This window comes from Carlito syrichta, unplaced genomic scaffold (genome assembly GCF_000164805.1).
Source record: "Carlito syrichta isolate Samal-C Ts95f unplaced genomic scaffold, Tarsius_syrichta-2.0.1 Scaffold315374, whole genome shotgun sequence".
NCBI classification, from domain to species: Eukaryota; Metazoa; Chordata; class Mammalia; order Primates; family Tarsiidae; genus Carlito; species Carlito syrichta.
Genome location: NW_007259470.1, coordinates 1,134,858 through 1,160,348, shown reverse-complemented (window position 1 = coordinate 1,160,348; position 25,491 = coordinate 1,134,858). Strand labels below are relative to the sequence as shown.

The 25,491-nt window shown below is 35.9% G+C and overlaps 1 protein-coding gene across 1 annotated transcript in view; it reads right to left on the bottom strand.

Moving 5' to 3' along the window:
- The window catches only part of LOC103275237 (double-stranded RNA-binding protein Staufen homolog 2), a gene marked incomplete at its 5' end in the record, with an annotated part of 189,625 nt that overhangs the window by 125,141 nt on the left and 38,993 nt on the right, over positions 1–25,491 (bottom strand). Inside the window, one exon of the mRNA XM_021706243.1 lies at positions 23,013–23,320. Within this exon, the coding sequence (XP_021561918.1) occupies positions 23,013–23,320 (308 nt within the window). The remainder of the gene's footprint in view (positions 1–23,012; positions 23,321–25,491) is intronic.

Here is a 25,491-nt window from a genome sequence, read left to right as displayed (position 1 = left end):
AAGAAAGAATCTCAGACCTTGATGACCAGAACATGGAATTAACTCAATCTGTTAAAAACATAGAAAGAAGACTCAGAAAGAAAGAACAAAGCCTACAAGAGATGTGTGAATATATCAAGAAGTCAAACCTACGCCTGATTGGTATCCCAGAAGAAGAAAAGGAAATGGAAAACAACTTGGAGCAAGTATTCCAGGAGGTAATCTAAGAAAACTTTCCCCATCTCACCAGAGATATGACCAGCCAAGCACAAGAGATACAGAGAACCTCTACAAGACATCAAATGAGAAGACCAACCCCTAGACACACAGTAATTAGTCTACACAAAGTAGGCACAAAAGAAAAAATCCTAAAGGCAGCAAGAGAGAAAGGTCAGACTACCTACCAGGGAAAATCAATCAGAATAGCAGCAGACCTATCAGCAGAAACACTACAAGCCAAGAAGTGACTGGAGTCCTATATTCAAAGTCCTCAAAGATAAGCAACATCAACCAAGAATTTCCTGTCCAGCCAAGCTCAGCTTCAGCAATGATGGAGAATTAAAATCCTTCTCAGACATCCAATCCAATCCCTAGGAGACAGCTCTACAGGAGACAACTAAAAAGGTATTAAGCACAGAAGAAAGAAAAAGAAGAATCACCACACATGCCCCAAGAGAACGGGACCATAGAATCAACAGAGAATACAGTGCAACAAGAAACTTGAAAACACACACATACATTAACCCCAAAGCCAAAAGAAAACAAGCAAGAAAAAACTTTATAAGAACCTCATGACAGCAATAAACAGTCACATTTCAATTATCAGCCTGAATGTGAATGGACTAAATGCACTACTGAAAAGCACAGAATGGCAAAATGGATAAGAAACCATGACCCAATTATTTGCTCCATCCAGGAGATTCATCTCACCACAAGGGACGCGCACAGGCTCAAAGTCAAAGGATGGAAAACGAGTTTCCAGGCAAATGGATCACAAAAGAAGGCAGAAGTTGCGACCTTAATATCAGACAAAACAACCTTCAAGCTATCAAAAATTTAAAAAGATGCAAAAGGGCACTACATAATGATAAAAGGTTCAATTCATCAACAAGAAATATCCATCCTAAACATATATGCACCCAATACAGGAGCACCAGCATTTATAAAGCAACTACTAAGTAAACTATAAAGATATTCACTCTAATACTATTACAGCAGGGGACTCAAATACCCCACTAACAGTCCTAGATAGATCATTGAGGCAAAAAATCAACAAGAAGATCCAGAACCTAAACTGGACTTAATAGATACCTACAGATAATTCTTCCCGACAACCAAAAATATACATTCTACTCATCACCACATGGAACATATTCCAAGAACGATCACATCCTTCGCCATACATCAAGTATAAACAAATTTCATAAGGTTGAAATCTTGCCACGCACACTCTCAGACCACAGTGGAATAAAATAAATATCAACACCAACAACAGTTCCCCAAAGCCCACAAAGACATGGACACTAAACAGCAAGATGCTAAACAATACTGGGTCAACACTGAAATCAAAGCAGAAACTAAAAGATTCCTGGAAACAAATGGCAATGAAACATCTTACCAAAATCTCTGGGATGCCATGAAAACAGTTTTAAAAGGGGAATTTATATCTCTATGAGCACACAAAAAGAAAACAAAAAGATCACAAGTGGAGAGCCTATCAAATCACCTAAGATAGCGGGAAAGAAAAGACCACCAAAATACCAACTTTAGCAGAAGAATCCAAATCACCAAAATAAGAGTCCAAATATGGGACACAGAACACAAAAATATCACAGAAAACATCAACAAAACAAAAAGCTAGTCCTTTGAAAGAATTAACAAGATCGATGGGCCCCTAGCCAGAAGACCAAGAAAAAGAGATTAAAAAGCTCAAATAAACAAACTCAGAAACACAAAAGATCACAACTGACCCCGAAGAAATACAAAAGATTATCAGAGATTACCATGTACACCTATACGGAAAGAAACTTGATAACCTAAATGAAATGGAGGACTTTCTGACATCACACAACCTCCCTAGGTTGAAACAAAAAGACAATGAGACACTAAATAGACCAATAACAACCCAGGAAATTGACTCTGTCACACGAAAACTACCTACCAAAAAAATCCCTGGACCAGATGGCTTTCCAGTAGAATTCTACAAAACTTACAAGGAGGAGCTGATACCAATCCTTTTGAAAATATTCCAGGCAATTTAAAAAGATGGAATTCTCCCCAAATCATTTTACGAAGCTATCATCCCACTGATACCCAAACCGGGTAAAGATCCAACAAAAAAAGGGAACTACAGGCCAATATCCCTTAAGAACATAGATGCAAAAATCCTCAACAAGATTCTAGCAAATAGGATCCAAAAACACATCTCAAAAATCATCCACCATGGCCAAGTAGTCTTCATCCCCAGGATGCAAGGCTGGTTCAACATTCGCAAGACCATATATGTAATTAAATACATCAACAGATGTCAAAACAAGAACCACATGATTATATCATTAGATGCAGAAAAAACTTTTGATAAAATCCAGCATCACTTCTTGATAAAAACCCTCAAACACCTAGGTATAAAAGTAACATACCTCAGAATAGTAAGTGCCATCTACCATAAACCCACAGCTAACATATTGCTAAATGGACAGAAACTGGAAACATTCCCCTAAAAACTGCAACAAGACAAGGCTGCCCACTCTCACCCTTCTTGTTCAACATTGTGTTGGAAGTTCTAGCTAGGGCAATTAGACAAGAGAAGGAAATTCAGGGTAACCAAACAGGAAAAGAGGAAGTCAAGTTACCCTTCTTTGCTGATGATAAGATCCTATACCTTGAAAATCCAAGAGAATCTGTCAAAAACCTGCTGGCACTGATAAAGGACTTTGGCAAAGTCTCAGGGTACAAAATAAATGTGCAAAAGACAGTTGCATTCCTATCCACCAACAACAAGCAGGCTGAGACCCAAATTAAAAGCCAATCCTATTCACAATAGCCACCAAAAAAAAAAACAAAAACACAAAAAACCTTGACATCTTCCTAACCAGAGAAGTGAAAGACCTTTACAATGAGAACTACAAAACACTGCTCAAAGAAATCCAAGGAGACACATACAAATGGAAAAATATTCCATGCTCATGGATAGGAAGAATCAACATTGTTAAAATGTCCATCCTACCAAAGGCAATCTACAGATTCAATGCAATACCCATTAAGTTACCAACATCATTCTTCTCAGACCTGGGAATGACAATACAGAAATTCATATGGAAACATAAACGATCTCGGATAGCCAAAACAATCCTTAGCAAAAGAAACAAAGCAGGAGGTATCACACTTCCAGACTTCATACCTTACTATAAGGCTACAGTAATCAAAACAGCCTGGTAATGGTACAAGTACAGGCATATAAATCAACGGAACAAGACAGAAATTCTGGAAGCAAAGCCTCAATTTCTCAACCAACTCATTTTTGACAAAGCCTCCAACAACAACCACTGGAGAGAGGAGAACCTATTCAGTAAATGGTGCTGGGGAAACTGGTTGATCACATGCAGAAGATTGAAACAGGACCCCTACCTATCACCACACACAAAAATTAACTCTAAATGGATCACAGACCTAAATGTAAAACCTCAAACTATAAAAATCTTAGAAAATGCAAGAGACACCTTTATGGAAATTGGAACTGGCAACCAATTCCTATTCAGAATCCTAAATGTTCATACCTTAAGAAATAAGATAGACAAGTGGGACTTCTCAAACTAATGAGCTTCTGCAAAGCCAAAGAAACCATCAAGAGAGCAGGGAGACAGTCCACAGAGTGGAAAAGAATATTTGCCAACTGTATGTCTGACAATGGCCTAACATCTAGGATCTACAAGGAACTCAAATGTGCCAAAAGGAAAAAAATCAAACAGCCCCATTAAAAAGTGAGCAAAAGACACAAATAGACACTTCTCAAAAGAAGATATTCAGGCAGCCAACAGATACATGAAAAAGTGCTCAGCCTCACTCATCATCAGAGAAATGCAAATCAAAAGCGCATTGAGATATCACCTAACCCCAGTAAGAATGGCCATCATTAATAAAACAAACAACAGATGCTGGCAAGGATGTGGAGAAAAATGAATGCTGCTACACTGCTGGTGGGAATGCAAACTAAGTGCATTCTCTTTGGAAGACAGTGTGGCAGTTTCTGAAAGAACTAGAAATTGACCTTCCATATGACTCAGCAATTCCCCTATTGGGAATATACCCAGAGGAACTCAAATCATTCTACAAAAAAGATACCTTCACACGTATGTTTGTTGGAGCTCTATTCACAATGGCAAAAACATGGAAGCAACCATGCTGCCCATCGAAGCTGGACTGGATTTTTAAAAAAGTGGTACGTATGCACAATGGAATATTATGCAGCCATAAAGAAGGACAAACGTGGATTTTGCAGCAACTTGGGTGGATTTAAAGTCGATCATACTCAGTGATCTATCACAGAAACAAAGAACGGAGTACCATATGTTCTCACTCATAAGCAGAACTTGAACAACTATAATACTACAAGAAAGGGATTGGCAGTAGTGGGAAACTGTCAGGGGAGGGAGGGCGGGATTGGTAGCTGATGGAAACTGCTAGGGGAGGGAGGGGCATACCTTGTCAACAAGGATACCTGCAAAATCAACGTTTGTATACCTAAGCTTGAATTGTACCCTACATCTTTATAATTTAAAAAAAGTACCCACTTTATTTTGTTTAATTCATTGGGCTTTTTATCACTCACAAAATAAACCATTCCCAGTGAGAATTTTTCCTATTGCCTCAGAATTGACACCAAGACCCATGGCCAACAGCAAAAGGAACTCTAGAGAGCCATAAACATTTAGGGCTAGGCCTTCCCATCTCATGCCTTTATAAGAGTCAGCACACCTGGTCCAATCACAAGGCATACACCGAGGAACAAGGGCTGGGGAGATGAACAGGAGGGAATCATCTGGATTGTCAGTTTCGTGAGGAATACAGCATTTCCAATGAGTGGAATAGCTCTAAGAGAGTGGCAATTCCTGCACTCTCTAAGGCAAGACTGACACATCAATCCCTAGTGGGAGGCTGGCTAAGAATTAAGACTGTAGGCTCTTGTGGAAAAGAGATTTTGACTGAGTTTGATGTATGATGCTGGCAGTTTGGCAGTATATGAAAATATAGATACTGGGCCTGTAAGGACCTGAGAGCTTACTGAAGGAGTCCTAGGCATGTGGTGTCCTCCTCACACCCTCCAAAGGAGGAAGGAAGACATGCTCTCCTCAGATCACCATGGCCTTTGGAGAGAATGAAAGAGAATCTCAGCACAAGCCAAGGGGCTACCCAGGCCAGCCCAGGTAACACACATCAACAGAGGGTTCAGGAGCATGGATCACTGGTGAAGTCCAAAGGAAACATGGTTGCCCTCAGGGACAGAGGGAACTGGGAGAAACTGACCACTGCATCAAGAAAACCATGAATGTCATCTACACAGAAACCCACAGTGGAGGCTCCAGCAGTGGATGAAACCAGGCTAAGAATGGCACCTTCCCTTACTCTAATTTCCCTTCTAGTCTCCCAAGACCAGAGGAGTAAAGCCATTGAAACAGAGACAGTGTGCAGAAAGGTGTCTCGAAACCAGATCAAGCTCTAATCCTATCAACCAAAAATATTCTAAGATGCTGGAGTGAGAGTAAGAGAGAAAGAAAACGGTGCACACCCTCCCTCCTCTGAGTCTCTTGAGCCAAAATGAACAGCTTGCAATAGAGGGATATGAACTTGGAGCTTTACAATGAACTGGACTAGATTTTTTAATCCAAAGGCAACCAGAAACTATGGGATTTGCCAAAGACACCACAAAGGAACATGACTGGAAAATCTGAGAGAGCATTGAGGAAGGTGGTAACTGAAGAAACATAAAATCATTCCATGTTATATCCCCACTGCATTGAGACCATCCAATAAACCTGATAAAAATATGTGAAAAAAATATATGAAACTATTGCTTGAGGACTCAATTTTGAATTGATTTTAAAAATATGCTGATAAAAGGTCATAAGGAAAGATTCACATTTTATGTAGCAGTGTCTCACCAAAACAAGTTTGATATGGCTCTCTTCAGATACATATTTTTTCTCAGAAATAAAAACATTCGTGTTCATAAAATTGAGTTAAAATACGAAAATGACATTTTGAAATTCACCTTTCTCAATATAAAAATACTTTCCGTAATGCACAAATTTTCAGAATTAACTGGGCAAAATTGTTTGCTAGAACAAAGCAGTGTGTTTCTACAAATGTGGCCCTAAAAACTCCAATATACTATGTCACAGAACTTTGATTTTGATGAAAGAAAAATAAAGAATTTTAGAAGACTACAAAAGTTATCGCCCTATGTTTACTGTAAGATTATTTACAAGCCATATCATTTTGCTATCTTTGTTACTCTAAATGTAGGCAACCAATTTTGATTTTTATAATGTTATAAGACTTGTTCTGGATTTATAACACTATCAACTAGTATAAATTGACATTTTGTTTCTTTCTCATGAATTAACAAATATTATTCCACTAAAAGGTAAATCATAAATTTCAATGTCAGTTAAATAACATGACTTTCTTCAAAATTTGCAAATCTATAATTATTTTTATTTTAAAATAAGTTTCCTAGTTTGATTTGTAACTCCATAAACCTAAATCAGATATTTTATATTTGTACACTCTGACATTGGTCTTGACAGTCTAAAGAATCTTTTTCTGGTGAGGTGCAAATAATATAACTATTCATATAATTTAACAAATAAAATATTCAAAGTCTTAACATAAATTACATAAAAAGCTAGGCAAGCTAATTTCTTCACACCCATTTGAAAATAGGAGGTATCATCCAAATAAAAATTTTAATTCCCTACTCTTATCTCCAAAAAAAACAGTTGAATCTGTTTCCTGCAAAGCTTAAGTTTCTTGATGTTGTAGGACTACTAAAATATTTTACTAATCTCAGGAGAGAACTGGGTAATCACTTAATTGTCAGATGTTGTTAATGGTTGCTCCCTTGGAACAAAAATGAGAAGGGTATGGAAAGGACCTATGTTTAAAGAAAGTTGCTTGTTAGATCATAAGGAAAGATAGAGACCTGTATGCTCATATGTGATACATAACACTATCACTGTGTCAAGAAAGCATATGTTTAACTAGCACACCTCAGGTTCATTACCCATGGAGTCTACCTCACAGTAGTTGGCAGTGACTCCACTGTAACTACTGCAGAAGAGTAAAGACAGCAAGGATGTGAAGAGCAACAGTTTAGCATTAAATCTTAACACACTCAAAATACTCTTGACTCTTGTGGAATCTGCAAATCAGCTGTACAACAGACCCAAATCTTTATTAACACAAAAGCATGTTCTTGGCAAGGCACAAAACAGATTGGCTTAATAAATACTGGTCGAAATAAGTATATTAAGTTGGTTTTAAACATTTCTTAGCCACTTTTTTTAGATCACTTGATGACATTGTCTTATTTGGGTCAACTACAATCAACAGTACAAATCTATGTTATGCTACTTCTACTTATAACTAATGAATCAATGCATAATAAGTAAATAAAACTAGTTTGTTCATGAAAAGTAGATCTGTAGCTGGCTTATGGTCAGCCTTAAAATAATTATCCGTCTTCTTATACTATTATAATACATCCCATCATAATGTATAATGTAACAGATGCTATGACAAGATACATAATTATTAAGAAAAATATTTATTAGGATAATATCTATTACTGACTTTCTCATAAGTTTTTTTCCTCAATCCCTCTTTCTTTTTTGTTTTTTGTTTGTTTGTTTGTTTGTTTTGAGTCAGAGTCTCACTCTGTCACCCAGGCTAGAGTATAGTAGCATGGCCACCATAGCCTCAACTTGCTGGGCTCAAGTGATCCTTCCTTCTCAGCCTTCCAAGTAGCCAGAACTACAGGCATGTACTACCACACCCGGCTAATTTTTTGGTATGTTGTAGAGACCAGGTCTTACCAAGTTGCCCAGGCTGGTCTCGAACCTCTGGGCTCTGGCAATCCTAACACCTCTGCCTCCCAAAATGCTGGGATTACAGGTATCAGTCATCACGCCTTGCCCCAATCCCTTTTGTAACTAACAAACACCATATCCATCCACTCTTTTGTAACAAAAATGTGAACATGAATTTAACATGCTCAGTCATGTACCAGTGCTTTGGTGGATGCAAAATCTGTTTCACTATTTAAATGCAATATGCTTGTCACAGTGATGCCTCTAAAGGAATAAAAATGAATGAATGAAATCACATTACATAGACTGAGGTGCAACTTGCAATTATCTTTTCTCTTTTTTTGAAATTCTATGTTTAAAATAAGCTTTGAAAATTACATGCTTCTATTTGGTATTCAAAATCTGGCAGTGATGTATAAAGATTTATTTCTAGTCTAAGCCACAGATAAAAATTGTCTAACAAATGTAACAGCAGATGTATTCTCAGCATTGTTAAGGGAAATAATGGCATTCTTACTGTAAGTGATGAGCATGTACATGAAAAAAGCCTAAACATTTGTTCTTTACTTTTTAGTTTCCACTGACTATGCCAGAGAAGTTCTAGGGAGGTAGCAAATTAGGACATAAAGTATACTTACACACGCACACACACACAATTATTTTAGTTTTACATTTTCATCCAAAGAAAACACGAAGTGATTTTTAACAATTTCATATCTACCAGAAAAGAAACTTCCTTCTTTTTTAGTGAGTACTCATGTTTTGACAAAGCTCATAATTCATTTACATATGTAAAACAAGCCACCTTAAAATCTAGAGGGCTTTGAAAGAACAAACCGTTTAATAAGGAAATTTCTTTTCAAGGGCAGAGGAAAAGTTCATATGGGCAGACAGTATATCATCAAAATTAAACTAATGTAAACTCTTCTCTCACTGGCGCCAGCTCTACTACTTTTCGTATATTAGAATTTTATTATATTGAATTATATTGAATCACTTTGAAAAAGTAGGTATCAAAGACAAGACCTTACAAATTTTTTCACTATGTATTAGCTAAATTAATAATGGCATTTAATTTTTTTAACAAAAATATTGGAATATGATGCTTTCTACTCAGGAATTATAGCTTTTAGAAACATAAAACACATTTATATTTAAAATAGTTACATTCATGATAAAAGACTATTTATGACTTCTGTTTCCAGATGAGATGGAACAGATTTACTTTTACCCAGTCTTCTTGTTTATATACAAGAAAAAGCTCTGGGTCTTATACATAAAACAAACATAAGAGAACTCAGAATGGTAGAGAAAGGGAAGAAGATCAACTAGGGTCTTCAGGACCCAAAGAATAATACAATTATGAATTTCTAGGTCTCCTTCTGGCCTTAAATATCCTGGAGGTGCTAGAAAAGCCAGCAACCTGAAAATGCCAATGGATTTAGGGAGGAAAAAAGCCCTAAAAAAGCCTGCTCTCTGGCCAGATGCAGTGGCTCATACCTGTAATCCCAGCACTTTGGGAGGCAGAGGTGGGAAAATTGCTTGAGCCCAGGAGTTCAAGACTAACCTGGGCAACATAGGCAGACCTCGTCTCTACAAAAATAAAATAAAAATTAGCTGGGCATAGTGGTGCATGCCTGCAGTACCAGCTACTCGAGAGGCTAAGGCCAAAGGATCATCTGAGCCCAGAAGGCTGAGACTGTGGTGAGCCATGATAGCACCACTGCCCTCCAGCCTTGGCAACAGTGAAACCCCTGACTCAAAAACCAAACCAAAACAACAACATCAACAACAACAACACACACACACACACACACACACACAAAGAAAGCCTGCTTTCTCTAACCAAAGGAACAGAAAAGGAATAATCTAGCAAGATATAAATCTTTAGACAATAACTGCTCTACTCCAGGCAAACATCATGGAAAAAATGGCAGATCCACCTCTATCCTCAACAGCAAAGGTCAACTGGGAATCCCACACTTTCCTTCTCACCAGAGTGAAATGAGGTGACCAAACTCCTCTGTTAGAGTTGTGACAGAGAAGGCCAAATGGAGAGTCGGGACTTTTAACCCTGTCTGATCCCTGGACTTTCACCTCTACCTGGTGCTGATGAGGCATCCTACCCTTCCTTGCTAGAGTGGTATCAGGAGAATTGTTAGAAAGTGAGGACTTGATTATCATCACTCAGCTACAACAATTACCCCTACTCCTACTAAGATATTAACAGAGGCTAGGTGGAATATTTGAACTTTCTGTAACAAGGTAATACCCCTATTCCCTAGCTGGTGCAATGTCAGAGAGACCTTACTAAAACAAAAGTTTTAGGAACACAGTACCCAAAATGTCCAGAGTTCAGTAAAAAAAAAAATTACTCCTTATATCAAGAAACAATAAACTCAACTTGAATGAGACAAGGCAATCACTATATGTCAATGCCAAAAGACACAGATGTTAGATTTATCTGACAAGTATTTAAAAATAGCCATCATAAAAATGTTTCAATAACCAATTACATATACACTTGAAACAAATAACTCAATAGATAAAGGAAACAGAGGCAAAAAAAATCAGGGAACTTGAAGTAGAAAAATATAAATTCCCCAATTTCAAAAACAGAGACAGAAAACAGACTGAGAAAAGGGTATATGGGACCATAACAAACAATCTATATTTGTGTCATCAGAGTCCCAGGAGACAAGATCATGGGTAGTGCTGAAAAAAAATTCCAAGAAACAATGGCTGAAAATGCATCCAATTTTGGTAAAAGATATTAAACCTTCAACAAGCTGGGTAAACCCCAACAGGATAAACACAAAGAAATCTACTCCAAGACACACAATAACCAAACTTCTGGAAATTAAAGACAAATAAACAGTTCCTGACCTATACAAGTAAAACAATGAGAATGACAGCAGGTTCTCAAAAGAAACCATGAATGTCAGAAGGAATTGACCCAATACTTTCCTAAGGCTGAAAGAACTGTCAACTCAGATTTTTATATCCAGAAAAAATATTCTTGAGAAATGAGGGGGAACTCAAAACATTCTCAAGTAAAATAAAACAGAGTTTACGGTTAGCATACCTACACTGAAACAATGGCTAAAATTAACTTCTTGAAACAGAAAGGAAATGATGAAAGCAGGAATCTTGTAACCCCATCAGGAAGAACAAACACAGAAAATAGTAGAAATATTGGTAAATACAAAAGACTTATCGTCTCTTGAATTTTATAAACTATATTTGAAGCAAAAATTATAACACTTTTTGATATAGTTCTCAATATGTATAGAGAAAATATTTAAGGCAATTACATTATAAACAGTCATGTAAAGAGCACTGACAAGGGAACAGCATCACTTTTGTGATATTCTTACCAAAAATGTACAATCCCAATCTAATGATTTGAAATATTAGAAAACTCAAACTTAAGAACATTTTACAAAATAAGTGATCAATACTCTTCAAAAGTGTCAAGATTATGAAAGACTGAAGAACTGTTACTTGATTGGAAGACATTTGAGAGACATAACAATTAAATGCAACGTGGGATCCTAGACTGGATCCTGGACCAAAGTAAGAACATTTAGTAGGAAAACTGGTAACATAAATAGAATCTGTAAGTTACTTAGTAGTGTACCTTTTTTCCTGGTACTGATAATTGTACAATCGTTACTAAACTTTTAACATTAAACTCGGTATTAGGCCAGCCACAGTGGCTCATGCCTATAATCCCAGCATTTTGGGAGACCGAGACAAGAGGACTGCTAGAGCTCAGGAGTTTGATCCAGACTGGGTAACATGGCAAGATCTCATCTCTATAAAAAAATTTTAAAAATTAACTAGGTGTGGCAGCACATGCCTGTAGTCCCAGCTACTTGAGAGGCTGAAGCAGAAGGACTCCCTGAGCCCAGGAGTTCAAGGCTATGGTGAGGTGTGATCCTGCCACTGCACTCCAGCCTGGGCACGAGTGAAACCCCGACTCAAGAAATAAAAAATAAAAATAAAAAACAAACTCAGTACTATTTTTGTATTTTTCTGAAAGTCTAAAATTCTTTTTTAAGGGCCATTTACAATAGGAAATAAGACCTTTAGTGCTAAGAATTAAGGAGACTTGAAGAAAGCCAAGCCAATTAGAGTAGATAATAAACTTAAATCTTTCTTTGCATATCAGAAGTTTGTATTAAAAGAGTCTTCAAACAATGTGAGAAAGGAATCAGTGGAGACTAAATTTTCTCTTAAGAAAAATGAAGTCACTGGGGACAAGGAGATACTTTATATCTCTGATATGGGAAGGAAAAAGGATACAGAAAAAAGATATTTCTGGCATAAAGGCGTAGCAACTTATAATATCCAAAGCATCATGAGAAAGAAGAGTTAAAGGTTTCTACTTAAATCAGAGTTTTAGAGAAAAAAAGTTATAATATAGGCCTACACAAGAGAAGCTTAGTAATGGGGACCAAGAAACTTGAACCAAGAGACATCAAAACATGCTACTAAATTTGCAAAAGCTAAGAAGAAATAAGTTAGTGCACAGGAACTGCAAATACAAACTGGTAGCAAACACCACCTATGATGGATTTAAAAAAAAAAGATTTTTCTATTTTTACTCTAGGAAAGTATTACTAACAGTACCTCAACTTTCTCTCCTATCGATTTACTTCAATACACAAGGTTTACACTAAAGCTACCCTATAGGGGAGCAGTAACCACCTAAATAACAACTCTGTTAGGTTCTTCTTTACAGCATTTGACACAGAAGTTGATGGAGGGCCAGGAGAGACTACAGTCACAGAAACCAGAAGAAAAGAAAGTTCAAGAAGTCAAAGTTTGGATTTTGAGTCTAGCCAGGTTAAGTGCCTCAGAAAATAAAACTTGAGATTATTCAAGGGACAGTTAACAGAAGCCACAATCTCTATAATGTATCATTCATAATAGTCAGGATGCAATCTGAAAATACTCGACTTGGAATAAACAGGACAAGGTGACTCATACATAAGAGAAAAGGCAATCAATAGAGACCAAACCCATTATATCTCAGATTTTGAAATTTGCCAAAAAAGGTGTTTAATGCACCTATGCTAACTATATTTGAGGATGCAAAGGAAAATATGTCTACAATAAATGGATAGGAAATCCAGCAGATAAATGAAGACTAATGAAAAGAAATCCCAGAAGAAAATCTAGGAATAACCCTTCTGACATTGGCCTAGACAGAGAATTTGTGACAAAGATCCCAAATGCAAATGTAACAAAAACAAAAGTAGACAAATAGGACTTAATTAAACTAGAAAGTTTCCACAGAGCAAAAGAAATAATCAACAGAGTGAACAGAAAACCTATGGAATGGGAGAAAATATTTGCAAATTATGCTTCAGACAAAACACTAATATCCAGAATCTACAAGGATTCAAACAACTCAATATGAAAAAAACAAACAACACAATCAAAAAGAGGGCAAAGGACATGAATAGACATGTCTCAAAAGAAGACACACAAACAGCCAACACATATTAAAAATGCTCGACATCAATAATCATCAGAGAAATGTAAATTAAAACCACAATGATATATCATTTTATACCAGTAAAAAAAGCTATTATTAAAAAGTCAGGCTGGGCTCGGTGGCTCAGCCTGTAACCCCAGCGCTTTGGGAGGCCGAGGTGAGTGGATTGCCTGAGCCTGCAAGTTCGAGACCTGCCCAGGTCAGTTGGCGAGACCTCATCTCTACAAAAAATCAAAAATCAGCCAGGCGTGGTAGTGCACGCCTGTAGTTCCAGCTACTTGGAAGGCTGAGGCGGAAGGATCACCAGAACCCAGCAAGTCGAGGCTGCGGTGGCCGGGAGCATTTCACTGCACTCCAGTTGGGGTGACAGAGTGAGACTCCAATTCAAACAAAAAGAAAAAGTCAAAGAACAACAGATGTTGGCAAGGTTGTGGAGAAAAGGGAATGCTCATACACTTGTTGGCGGGATTATAAACTAGTTCAACCTCTATGGAAAACAGTATGGAGATTTTGCAAATAACTAAAAATAGAATTACCACTCAATCCAGCAATCCTATTAATAAAGCATCTACCCAAAGGAAAAAAAATTACTATTAAAATGATAGCAGGGGCTGGGCATGGTAGCTCAGCCTGAAATTCCAGCACTTTGGGAGGTCGAGGCAAGAGGATTGCCTGAGCCTGTGGTTTTGAGACCAGTCTGGGCAACCCTGTAAGACCTCGTCTCTATAATAAATCACAAAAACTAACCAGGCGTGTTGGCATGTGTCTGTAGTTCCAGCTGTTTGGAAGATTTAGGTGGCAGGATCGCCTAAGCCCAGTAGATAGAGGCTGCAGTGGCTGTGACTGTGCTACAAGAGTAAGACCTGTACTCATATATTCATTGCAGTACTATTTGCAATAGCAAAATTCTGGAACGACCTAAGTGCCAACCAACAACTGACTGGATAAAGAAAATGTAGTGTACACACACACACACTACATACACACATATACACACACACACACAATGGAATACTACGCAGCCATGACCTCTGCGGCAACATGGATGAACATCATCCCAAGTAAATGAACTCAGAAACAGAAAACCAAACACCACATGTTCTCACTTATATGTGAGAGCTAAATGGCCACAAAGATGGAAATAACAGACACTGGGACACTATAAAAAGGGGAGGATAGAGTAGGGGGTCAAGGTTCAGAAGTTACCTAGGGGGTACAATGCTCATTATTTGGGGAATGGGCTACCTGAAGCTCAATCCCCACCAGTACACAGTATGTCCATGTAACAAACATGCATGAAAACATGCCTCCTGATTTAAAATAAAGAAAAAAAGAGCAAAATGGAAATGTTATATGCGAAAAACTAAAATAACTCAAATGAAACAATTATTACAGGGGCTCAAGAACAAATTGGGGAGAATAGAGGGAAGAATTAGCAAACCTGAAGATAGATCAAGAGAAATTATATAATTTAAAAGACTAAAGAAAAATAAATGGGGTCTCTGAGACCTGTGGAAGAATATCAAGAGAGTCAACATATGTGTAAGTGGAGCTCTAAAAGAAAAGGAGGAAAGGGTAGACACTTTTTTCAAAAAATAATGGCCAAAAACTTTCCAAAACTGGTTCAAAAAGCATTATTTTATAGTTTTAAGAAGTCAAATGAATCCAAGCCAGATCTAAAACATTCCTAGACATACCATAGTCAAAGTGGTGAAAACCAAAGATAAACAAAATATCTTGATAGCAGCTAGAAAAATCACATTACACATATGATGCTAAGACAACTGGCTATCCTATGAAGAAAAAAAGAATTTCAACACTTACTCTGCATCATTCATAAAAATTAACTTTAACTAAATTTTAGCATTAAACATACAAGTGAAAACCGTAAAATAGCTACAAGAAAAAAATCTATGTCTTTAAGAAAAAATCTTGGGTAGTCATAAGACCACAAATGCATAAACTATAGGGGGAAAACTGAAAATTTTACCTTATCAAAACTGAAAACTGCTTTTCCAAGGAGTACATTAAGATGATGAAAAGACAAGTCATAGGCGGGGAGATAATACTTGTAATGCAAATAACTTATAGCTAGAATAACAAGTTCTTATAAATCAGTAACAAGGAAAAAAGTTCCAATTAGAAACTGGGCAAAAGATGTGGACATCTCACAAAGATATACAAATAACTGGTAAGCACATGAAAAGAAACTCATGTCATCAGTCCTGAGTGAAATACAAACTAAAGTATCAATGAGATATCATTATATTCTCAATAAAATAAGGCTGACCATATTAATATGCAGAACCTTCATATATTGCTGGTAGGAATATAACAACATTTAAAAATAATCTGAAAGTTTCTTATAAAATTGAATGTACACTTACCATGTGATCCAGCAATTCCACTCCAAGGTATTTTCCCAAGAGAATCAGAAACATATGTCTGCACAAAATCTCGTATATGAATGTTCATAAATAGCTTTATTCATAATAGCCTCAAACTGAAAACAACCCAAATATTCATCAACAGGTAAAGTGATCAACAATTTGTGGTATATATCCATATAATATACTAGTATTTAGCAATAAAAAGAAACAAACTACTGATACACAAAACATGGATGAATTTCAAAAAAATTATACTGAGTGAAAGAAGCCAGACACAAAAGTATGTACACTGTATGATTCCACTTATATGAAATTCTTAAAAAAGAAAGCTAATCTTTAGTATCAGAAAAGATATCGTGGTTGTCTGAAGATGAGGAAAACTGCAAAGAGGCACAAGCAAACTCTTTACAATAATGGAATAGTCTCATTTTGATTGTAGTGGTAGTGGTAGTGGTATACTTTTTAAAACTTTGTTTTACAATTTGATAACTGTACAATTAAAATGGGTGTGTTTTATATAAACTGTTCCTCAATAAGGTTAACTAAAACATTTTGAAAGTATAGTTATCTTTGATATAACTGAAGACATTAAGTTATTGTTTGTACTTCTCACAAATAATCACAATTAATTAATTTCCAAGCCATTGTCACCCTAGGAGCTTAACAGTATTTGAGTTTATTTAATGTATTTGGATGTGATGATATGCTCTTCCATCTGTTCCCACCTCCCATCTAATTAACGCCACAGGCCAGAAACCTTGATTGTCACATTCATACTATATCCTCAGTGGCAAGAAATGTTACCTGGCCCATGGTAAGTACTTGATACATACTGACTGAATTCATGAATAAATGAATACCTTACATGTTCCTATTCGTCAGGAATTTCTCCTAGGCCTTTGTCCACGTTACCTGGAAAATATTATCTATTTCTACAGCTTCAATTACATACATTCAGTGATGATTCTCAAATCTGTGTGTCTTATCTTCTCTTGCTGATCACCAGACCCACATCAACTACCTACTGGACAATTCTACTTGTATGTCCCAAGGGCAACTCAAGTACTACATGCTTAAAATGGAACGCATTAACTTCCTCTATGTTTATTAGTCTCATCCATACTAAAAATAAAACCTTGCCTAAAACACATCATATTCATATTACCTCATTTGTCCCTCAAATGGTCACGACTCTTCAACACATGTAAGTCTAGCCTCCACCCTGACCACACCAGTGAAAGAATCTTCTCAGAAGTTAGTACAAGAGATCATTTAATTTGCTCAATTGTACTTTATTCTGTACCTTAGATCTGTTTTTCTATGCCCACTAGCTGTCTTCCTCATTCAACCTTTGCTATTTCTTTCCTGGTTTTGTATAAAATCCTTCTAATTGGTCTTTTTGCTATAAGTATGCAACTCTTTTGTCTAGTCCACCTTTACGTTGCTTTTAGAATTATCTTTCTGTAAACAAATTATGTCACTACCTTTTTAAAAATAAGTCAGTGGTCTCTATCCAATGGTTAAAAAACTCCCCCCAAGAAACACACTTTTCAGTCTCCTCACTAGCCATTTCCATTTAAAATTCAAACTTCTCTGGCAAACGAAAGCATAATTCACCTTTAGATGAAAAATAATTTTTTCTTAAAAGATTTGATTTTCAAATAATTCCAAATAGTACAATTTTCATATTGAGCTGAAATCTCTTCTGACATAAACAGAAAAGACTATACAGATAGTTTTAGTTGGGAAGGACACAAAATGACAGTCATTTTTTTCTATGCCATGGTGGCTCATTTCAGATGCATATAAAAGTCCCTGTGGTAGGAACAGCTCTTACTGTGTTTGCATATTACTTTTTTTTTTAAATAGCTTATGTGTCTTTCTACATATGTTCTGGAGTTTTAAGGCACAAAATGAGTGTCTTTGTCTGTAGTTATATACCACAATGACTTAGGATGGGATTAGTCCTGAATACTTTATGCAATAATAGACTGTTTTACTCAAGGTCTGCTTGATTCTTACCTGTATTACTGTTACTCATCACAGTATGTTTTTATATGCATCAGGATCTCTTTCTTCAAACGTAGTATTTTTCTTTACAGAGTTTAAAATTTCAGCAAAATTAGTTGATCTACAATTCCACTGGTTTTTAATCAAAGTTATAGTTATGTGATATACAGTCTCCATACTTCTGGGAGTTTGGCCAGCATATCAATGTCTAAAGATGCCAGACATAACTGGTCAGTTTGCAAGAACTTGATCTGTCCACTTGAACAACAAATCTGAGTTTTAGGGTCACTATACGAAGAGTAAGCCTTCATGGGAAGTTAAACACATATGTAAACTTTCCAGGGTCTTTGTAAAATAGTTGAGGTCAAATTCAAGAGGATTTTTTTTTTTAATTTAAGATTTTAATTGCAAATCAGAGCAGCATCTGCTGACCAAATCCACAAATGTGTTTTTCTCATCATAGTCTAAGTAATTTCTTATTATTTTATGCCATTTGTTTAATAGCCTAGATGAAAATCTGAGCTCAGAGATAACATAGTAAGTTACGTTTCAAGGACAAATTAAAAATTGGGGGAAAAATACAGTTGGCTCTCTGTGGCCATGCGTTAAGCATGCAAAGATCACAAATATTAAAGCAATAACAGTAAAAAAATAAAAAAGCGGCCAGGTGCAGTGGCTCATGCCTATAATCCCAACACTTTGGGAGGCTTAGGTGAGAGGATTGCCTGAGCCCACAGGTTTGAGACTAGCCTGGGCAACTTGAAAAGATCTCATCTCTACAATAAGTCAAAAAAATGTAACTGGGCATGGTGGGTGTGTGTCTGTAGTTCCAGCTACTTAGAAGGCTGAGGGCAGAAGGATCACCTGAGCCCAGCAGGTCGAGGTTGCGGTGGCCGAGAGCGTGCCATTGCACTCCAGCCTGGGCAATAGAGTGAGACGCCAACTCAAAAAAATAAAATAAAATAAAATAAAAATAAAAATTAAAAAGCAATACAGTATAATTACATAGTATTTATGTTACATTAGGTATTATAAGTAATCTAGAGATGATTTAAAGTATAAGGGAGGACGTATATAGGTTATATGTAAATACAACTCAATTTTAAGTAAGGAACTTTAACATCCATGCATTTTGGTATCCTTGAGGTTGGGGGGGAGCCAATCCTTGTGAACTAAGAGAAAACTGTATTTCTAAATGTGGGTGTACATGAATATGCATGATTTATTTCTCCATATTCTCCTAATGGAAATCTATAAAATTACACTTATTCTGGTCTCTTATAAAAATGAACACACCATTCTTTAAGGAAAAAAGCAGCTGCAAACAGCATTTTGATGATAAATATATGGATTACAAGACATGAGGACAAGAAAAAAGAGGAAGAAAAAGGTTGATACTCAGGGAGTCCAGCACCCTCCACCCCATCCCCCATGATCCCATCTCAATGTATTCTATACTAAAATCATACTGTTCAAAATAAAAACTTAAAAGAAGCCTATGACTACAAAAGGAGCTTGCAATTATCATACTGAACTCCACAAAATGAATGCCACCTGAAATGTATTTGTGAATCATATTTGAAAATAAATGTTTTAATTTAAGGAGACTTTCTCATCTTGCTGGAAATGGTATCACCATAATATAATAATGAAATGCCTCCTCTATAAAACACACCTTGATTTTGGAAAATAAACTAATTATGGTTTAACTAGAACAACAGCTAAGTGTTTCTTTATATTATTTATGTGAGGGAAAAATGTAGTTTGCCATACTTTACTCTGAAGGTTTCATAAGCAATACTGCTAAGTGAGTGATGACTACAAGGAGGGGCACAGAATAGCAAACTGAAATTATACATCTAGAAAGAATAATTTGCTAAAATAATTCACTTTCATACCCAATGTAAACATTTTAATGATTCATGTGAACAAAGAAACTGCTTATATTTGTAAAAAGATATTTCTAATATAATTAGTATGGAATAGCATATTAAAGATGCAAAAACTTAGAATAATGTAAAGTATGACATAAAACAAAATCCTTTACTTCAGTTCAAATGCACAGTATTTCAAGAATGTTTTCTTCACAATAATTTTCTTTAAAAGGTCGAATGATTTTCAAATAATTTGGCATTAGAATTACAGAGTATCAAGGTATGCAACAGGGATCCCTGAAACACTATAGAAAGACTACAAGTTTGAATGAGTTTCTATAAAATGTGTAGAAGTTATAGAAGCATACTGACTGGGATGGACAAAGTCTGAGGTTCACAAAACTATTGGCATAAAACATTTTGTTTCTAAAATATAATAAATCAATAGGAAGGTTCAGGTTTTAAAAAGAAGATAATTTAAATGTACGCAATAAAACTTCAAGGAAACAAATACTCACTTTGGATAGAGATCCAAAGTCTTGATTATAAAATATGATAAAAACTTTAGAAGAGTTCAAGCAAAGATAAAAGAGTTCTTGACAATGTGCAAGTGTTAAGGCACGTCCTGCTCTGTGAAGTTAGCTTTATTAATAACTTTGTGTAATAATTTTACCTATTCTGTAGATTTAAACAAAAGAATGTGAGCTTGATACCTACATTCTGGTGAGCAAACTAGCTTTTTGTTATTTATAAATTCAAATTAAAGACTGGCTAATAAAAAATTAAGTTAAAACAACTTTGTTCTCAAACCACTCAACATATTTTTACTTTGTAATATAATATAGTTGTCAGATACACTGGTTCTTGGGTGCTTAAATCAAATTGCAATGGGCAAGGAGACCAAAGAAGGGTTTACAAAGTATTTGATAAGCAATGATGTCTGTTCAGTGTGCAGTAAAATAAAAAAAAAAAAACTAACCTAGAAACACAGAAAAAGAATTTATTTTGTTTTTCAATTCCAGAAATAAAAGTAACAGAATAGTGTATAATGTATAACCAGCTGGTCCTATGATTTCTAAACTACAGTCCAAATAAAACATTTAAGAAATAGAAACAATCTACATGTTGTTTTTCTACCAGGTAAATATACCTGAGAAAGTTACCTATAAAGAAATAGGCTTAAAAACTTTTAACCACAAAGACACGTCTACTGCGGCATCATGAAGATGGTCTACATGTGTGACAGGACACTAAGCTATTTCCCACTGAGATTCTGCTCAATGTTCAGATGCAAGTTGTGATCCATCAGTTTGACACGATATTTCACATCAACACCAGCTCATTCAACCAAAGAATCACAATAATGTTTTAAAACCATCTGTTTATATTCAGCATATTAGTAAGTAAAAATCACAATACACAGATGTGGAAATGTTTAACTTGTTCATAAATAAGAGCATGTTATCTCAGCATAAGCTCTTTAAAAAGGTCAAAGCAGTCAGCCCAATAATGGGGGAAGCCAACGCTACATGTTGGCTAACGTGAAGATATGTTAAAATTATTATTATTGTCATTGCCAAGAACTAGAAAATAAAAACAAATTTTAAAATCTAAGAAGTTCTTCTGCCAGCAAAATTACTTCTACTGCAATAACATCTCCAAGCAAAAAAAAAATCAAGTCAGAGCTTGAATGAAATTTGTGCAGTTTCTCTAAAAATGCAGTGCTACTCTGACGTTTCTAAATGACTAGATTTGTAAATAAGCAGTGAATTTCTTTCTATCACAGTTTATTTCTAATTCATCATATGCAGTTATAGATAGAACTAAAAATAACTTAGCTTTTTTAAAACAGTGATTTATTGTGATTATTAAGGTAAACAACAAAAACAAATTCTAAAATTATAACTTTAAATTAACTGGTTAAAATCTCAGATGAGAGCCAATAATTGGTAACAGCTTCTTTGAATTCATATTAATAGTCTAATTAAAAACACTAGCAACTACCTGGCAATAGTTTGAAAGAATCAGAAGGGTTCTGTGAAGAAAAAAAAAGGCAGAATACTCCCCAAAAAACATGATCTTCTTTCTCATTTTATAATCTAAACTTGCAAGATTTTTATAAATACATGTTCATTCTACACAATACAGATCTTCTAGAGCATCTCTAAAGGAAATTACAGTTTTTGGTCTTAAGGAGTAAGACTAAGATGGAAAGGAGGATGAAAACAGTGAAATCTGGGGGAGCAATACACTTTCTACACACAAGCAAGCTGTAGTTCATCCAGTCAATTTAGCAGTTACAGTTCAGTACATGATTTTCAAGGCAACTAAGAAATCAGGACACAGATTATTTCCCTTCCTAGAGTTAACAATTCTTTTAAAAGCGCTGAACTATCCATAAAAGAGTGTTGATTTTTGTTTTGTTTAAAAAACAAAACAAAACAAAGAATAGGGAAAAAAGTTCCATCCTTATATTCACTTACACAAGTTGAACTATAAGCTAGTTTTAGACTACTCAGTGAAATAGAATTGTTGGTACCATCTGAGTCAGGTGCTATCCTACCTAGTGGGTTCAAAAAAGTGATCCAGTAGAACAAATACACATTCGTATGCCTCAAACAACTAGACAGTATTTCATTATTCTTCAAATACCATGTTTAATTAACTCCTAAGGTAATAGACTTATAGGATGTTGTATCTTAACGGTGTACCTGAATCATTACTAGCAATAGAATGTCAAATTCAAAACTGCTATGAAAGTAAAATCCTCATTAGAAAAACTCAACCCTGATGTAAAGGAGGAGAACTGAGTGCAAAATACTGTTTGTGGAAGACAGAGTGAGGAGATAGATGTACCCGATCAAGACCAAACAAAAGACTATACAGAATATGAAAAACGTTAAAACAATAAAAAAAAGAAGAAGAAAAAGTTGAAGGAGAAATGGGCAGCAAAATAATTACCGGACAGACCAAAAATAAGAGAAAATGAGGCATGTGCATATGGCTCTCTTTTTTCTGTCCTTTGTGTTCCTAAATAACTTACAATGTAAGTGGCATGCAGGCCACACTAGCAGGCAAGAATGAGCCTTGTGATGGATAGAGATGAAGGATTTGAGGCTAATGAACTGTTTTGCTTTTTGCTTTTGCTTTTGCTTTTAATTCATACCTGAAAGCCTTGAATCCTTGCTAAATATTCCAGTTGTTTTGAAGGTTGTACTGGAGAACAAGGGGGAGTAGGAGAACTTCCTTTTAAACCTATGGCTTCAGCTGTAGGAGATGTTCCATTCATAAGGAGTTCCCTGGCAATTGTAGCTGAACTATTCGATGTGGGAGATATACTGAAGAAAGAGCTTGAAGGTTGGTTCATATCTTTGGGTGACAAATAGCCTAGAGTAGTGCCAGAGATTACTTTGTGGCGGCTGGCTTCCATCTCTTGATAAACATCAGGAGACAAATGCAGAATTCCTTTTGGAGCTATAAATAAAATGAAGGAACACTGTTATTACACTTAAAATAATCAAAATAGAAACATGTTATAGCATTACGAACTCAATGGATTCACTTGGTATAGTAATGAAGAAATGAGAAACACTGCCAATCAAGCATTTTTCTCATACCTGCATAGGCAATTGTAGAGTCTATTGAAAGGTGAATAATATGTTTAAAATTGGAAGTTTAAAAAAATCCACAAAAGTGGTTTCATTGAGACTTGTGGGTGGTAGTGAAGCTGCTGAAGGACAGGAGAAACTGACGTATGGAAGTTCAATGGGGAAGAAGACTGGGAATGTGCAGTGTCTTCATCCTATAAGTTCATATTTCATATCTCATAAAAGAGGCATTAACCCCTGAAGAGGTGCAGTGATTGAGGCATAAAAAATAAAATGAAGGCTAAGTCAAGACAAAATATTTCTTTTATTCGGAGGTGCAAACCCATGTATTCAGTGGCCCAGTGGTCCTCTTCTCTCCACAGATGTACAGACAATTCTAACTCATGACCATGTCAAAAAGTGACAGAGTATCTTCTTCCCAAAACTAGCATTGCCCCTATCTTGCTTAGCGCAATATGATAGCCCCATTTGGCTGCTTATTACCCAATCTAGACTCCTGACAACCATCTCTGATTCACTCATAACCAAGTAGTTAGCATGCCAAACATCTCTAAAATTTGCCCATGCTGGATGGAGATCATGCATTAGTTCAATCCAGGTCATGGACAGGTTCTGAAGTCAAGAAAAGTGAGAGTGGGGTCATGTCATCAGTTGGTGGAGTTTTATCAAAAAAGTTCTTTCCTTTGACTATCATTTGTCTCAGAGAAGTTTCAAACCACATTTTAAACTGCCTGTTCTAATGTCTTTGGATCAGATATTAATAATGCTCACATCATATTATCTTTTAAAATTATTGACAAGTCATCACTTGTAGAGAATGTGCCCTGAGAGACACAATTCCCTTGCTTCCCCCCCTCCCTTTCCTGCCACTAATCTTCTAACTCAAACATTCTATGTTTCTTACCTGGGCTACTTTAACAATCACTAAAAGATTTCACTGCTGCTAGTTTCCCCAGTGCCCATTTCCCAAAATGTGTTCTATAACATAGTCTCCAAATAAAAGAGTTTCATGATAAATAAAGAATCTGAGAAGCCCCCCAAAACAGAAATCTGTTCAACCTGGTGGGCTTCCCAAATTTATTTTATAGTCAACTCTTTTACATATTTTTAGAGTTCAATAGTTAGGAGGATACAAATCATTTTTAGTCTGTGCTTTAAGAGTACCCACCACCCACACCTGAGCACATTGTACCCAACAGGTGGGTTTTTTTCCTCCACCCCTTTTCCCCCTCCTGCTTCTGAATCTCCAGTGTCTATTATACTCTTCTCTATATCTTTAAATATCCTTAGTTTAGCTCCCACATATAAGTGAGAACATGTAGTATTTGGTTTTCTGTTCCTGAGTTAATTTACTCAGGATGATGTTCTTCAATTCCATCCAAGTTGCTGCAAAAGATATTATTTCATTCTTTTTTGATAGCTGAATAGTATTCTACAGTGTATACATATCACATTTTTATTATCCACTGATTGGTTGATGAACATTTAGGTTAAGACATCTTTGCAACTGTGAATTGTGCTGCAATGAACACACAGGTACAGGTGTCTTTTTTACATAATGACCTCTGTTTCTTAGGGTAGATACCTAGTAGTGGGATTGCTGGATCAAACGGTAAATCTCCTTTAGTTCTTTAGTAATCTCCATACTGCTTTCCATAAACTCCCACCAACAGTGTATAAGTGTTCCCCTTTGTTCACATCCACACTAACATCTATTGTTTCTTTTATTTTTTAAAAATAATGGCCATTCCGACTGGTATAAAGTAGTATCTCATTGTGGTTTCAATTTACATTCCCTGATGAAGAGTGATGTTGAGCATTTTTTCATATGTTTGTTGGTCATTCCTTTTACATAATATTAATAACAATTAACCCTTTGGAAAATGCTGGCAGACAGCTCACTCTCCTCTGACTAATTTCCAATAACCACCTTTGCATTTGCAGATTCTTCTGCATGATCTTGTCTACTGTTGAACCCTTCTAGAGACTTTTTCTGTTCAGTTATTGTATTCTTCAATTCCATGATAGTTTGGTACT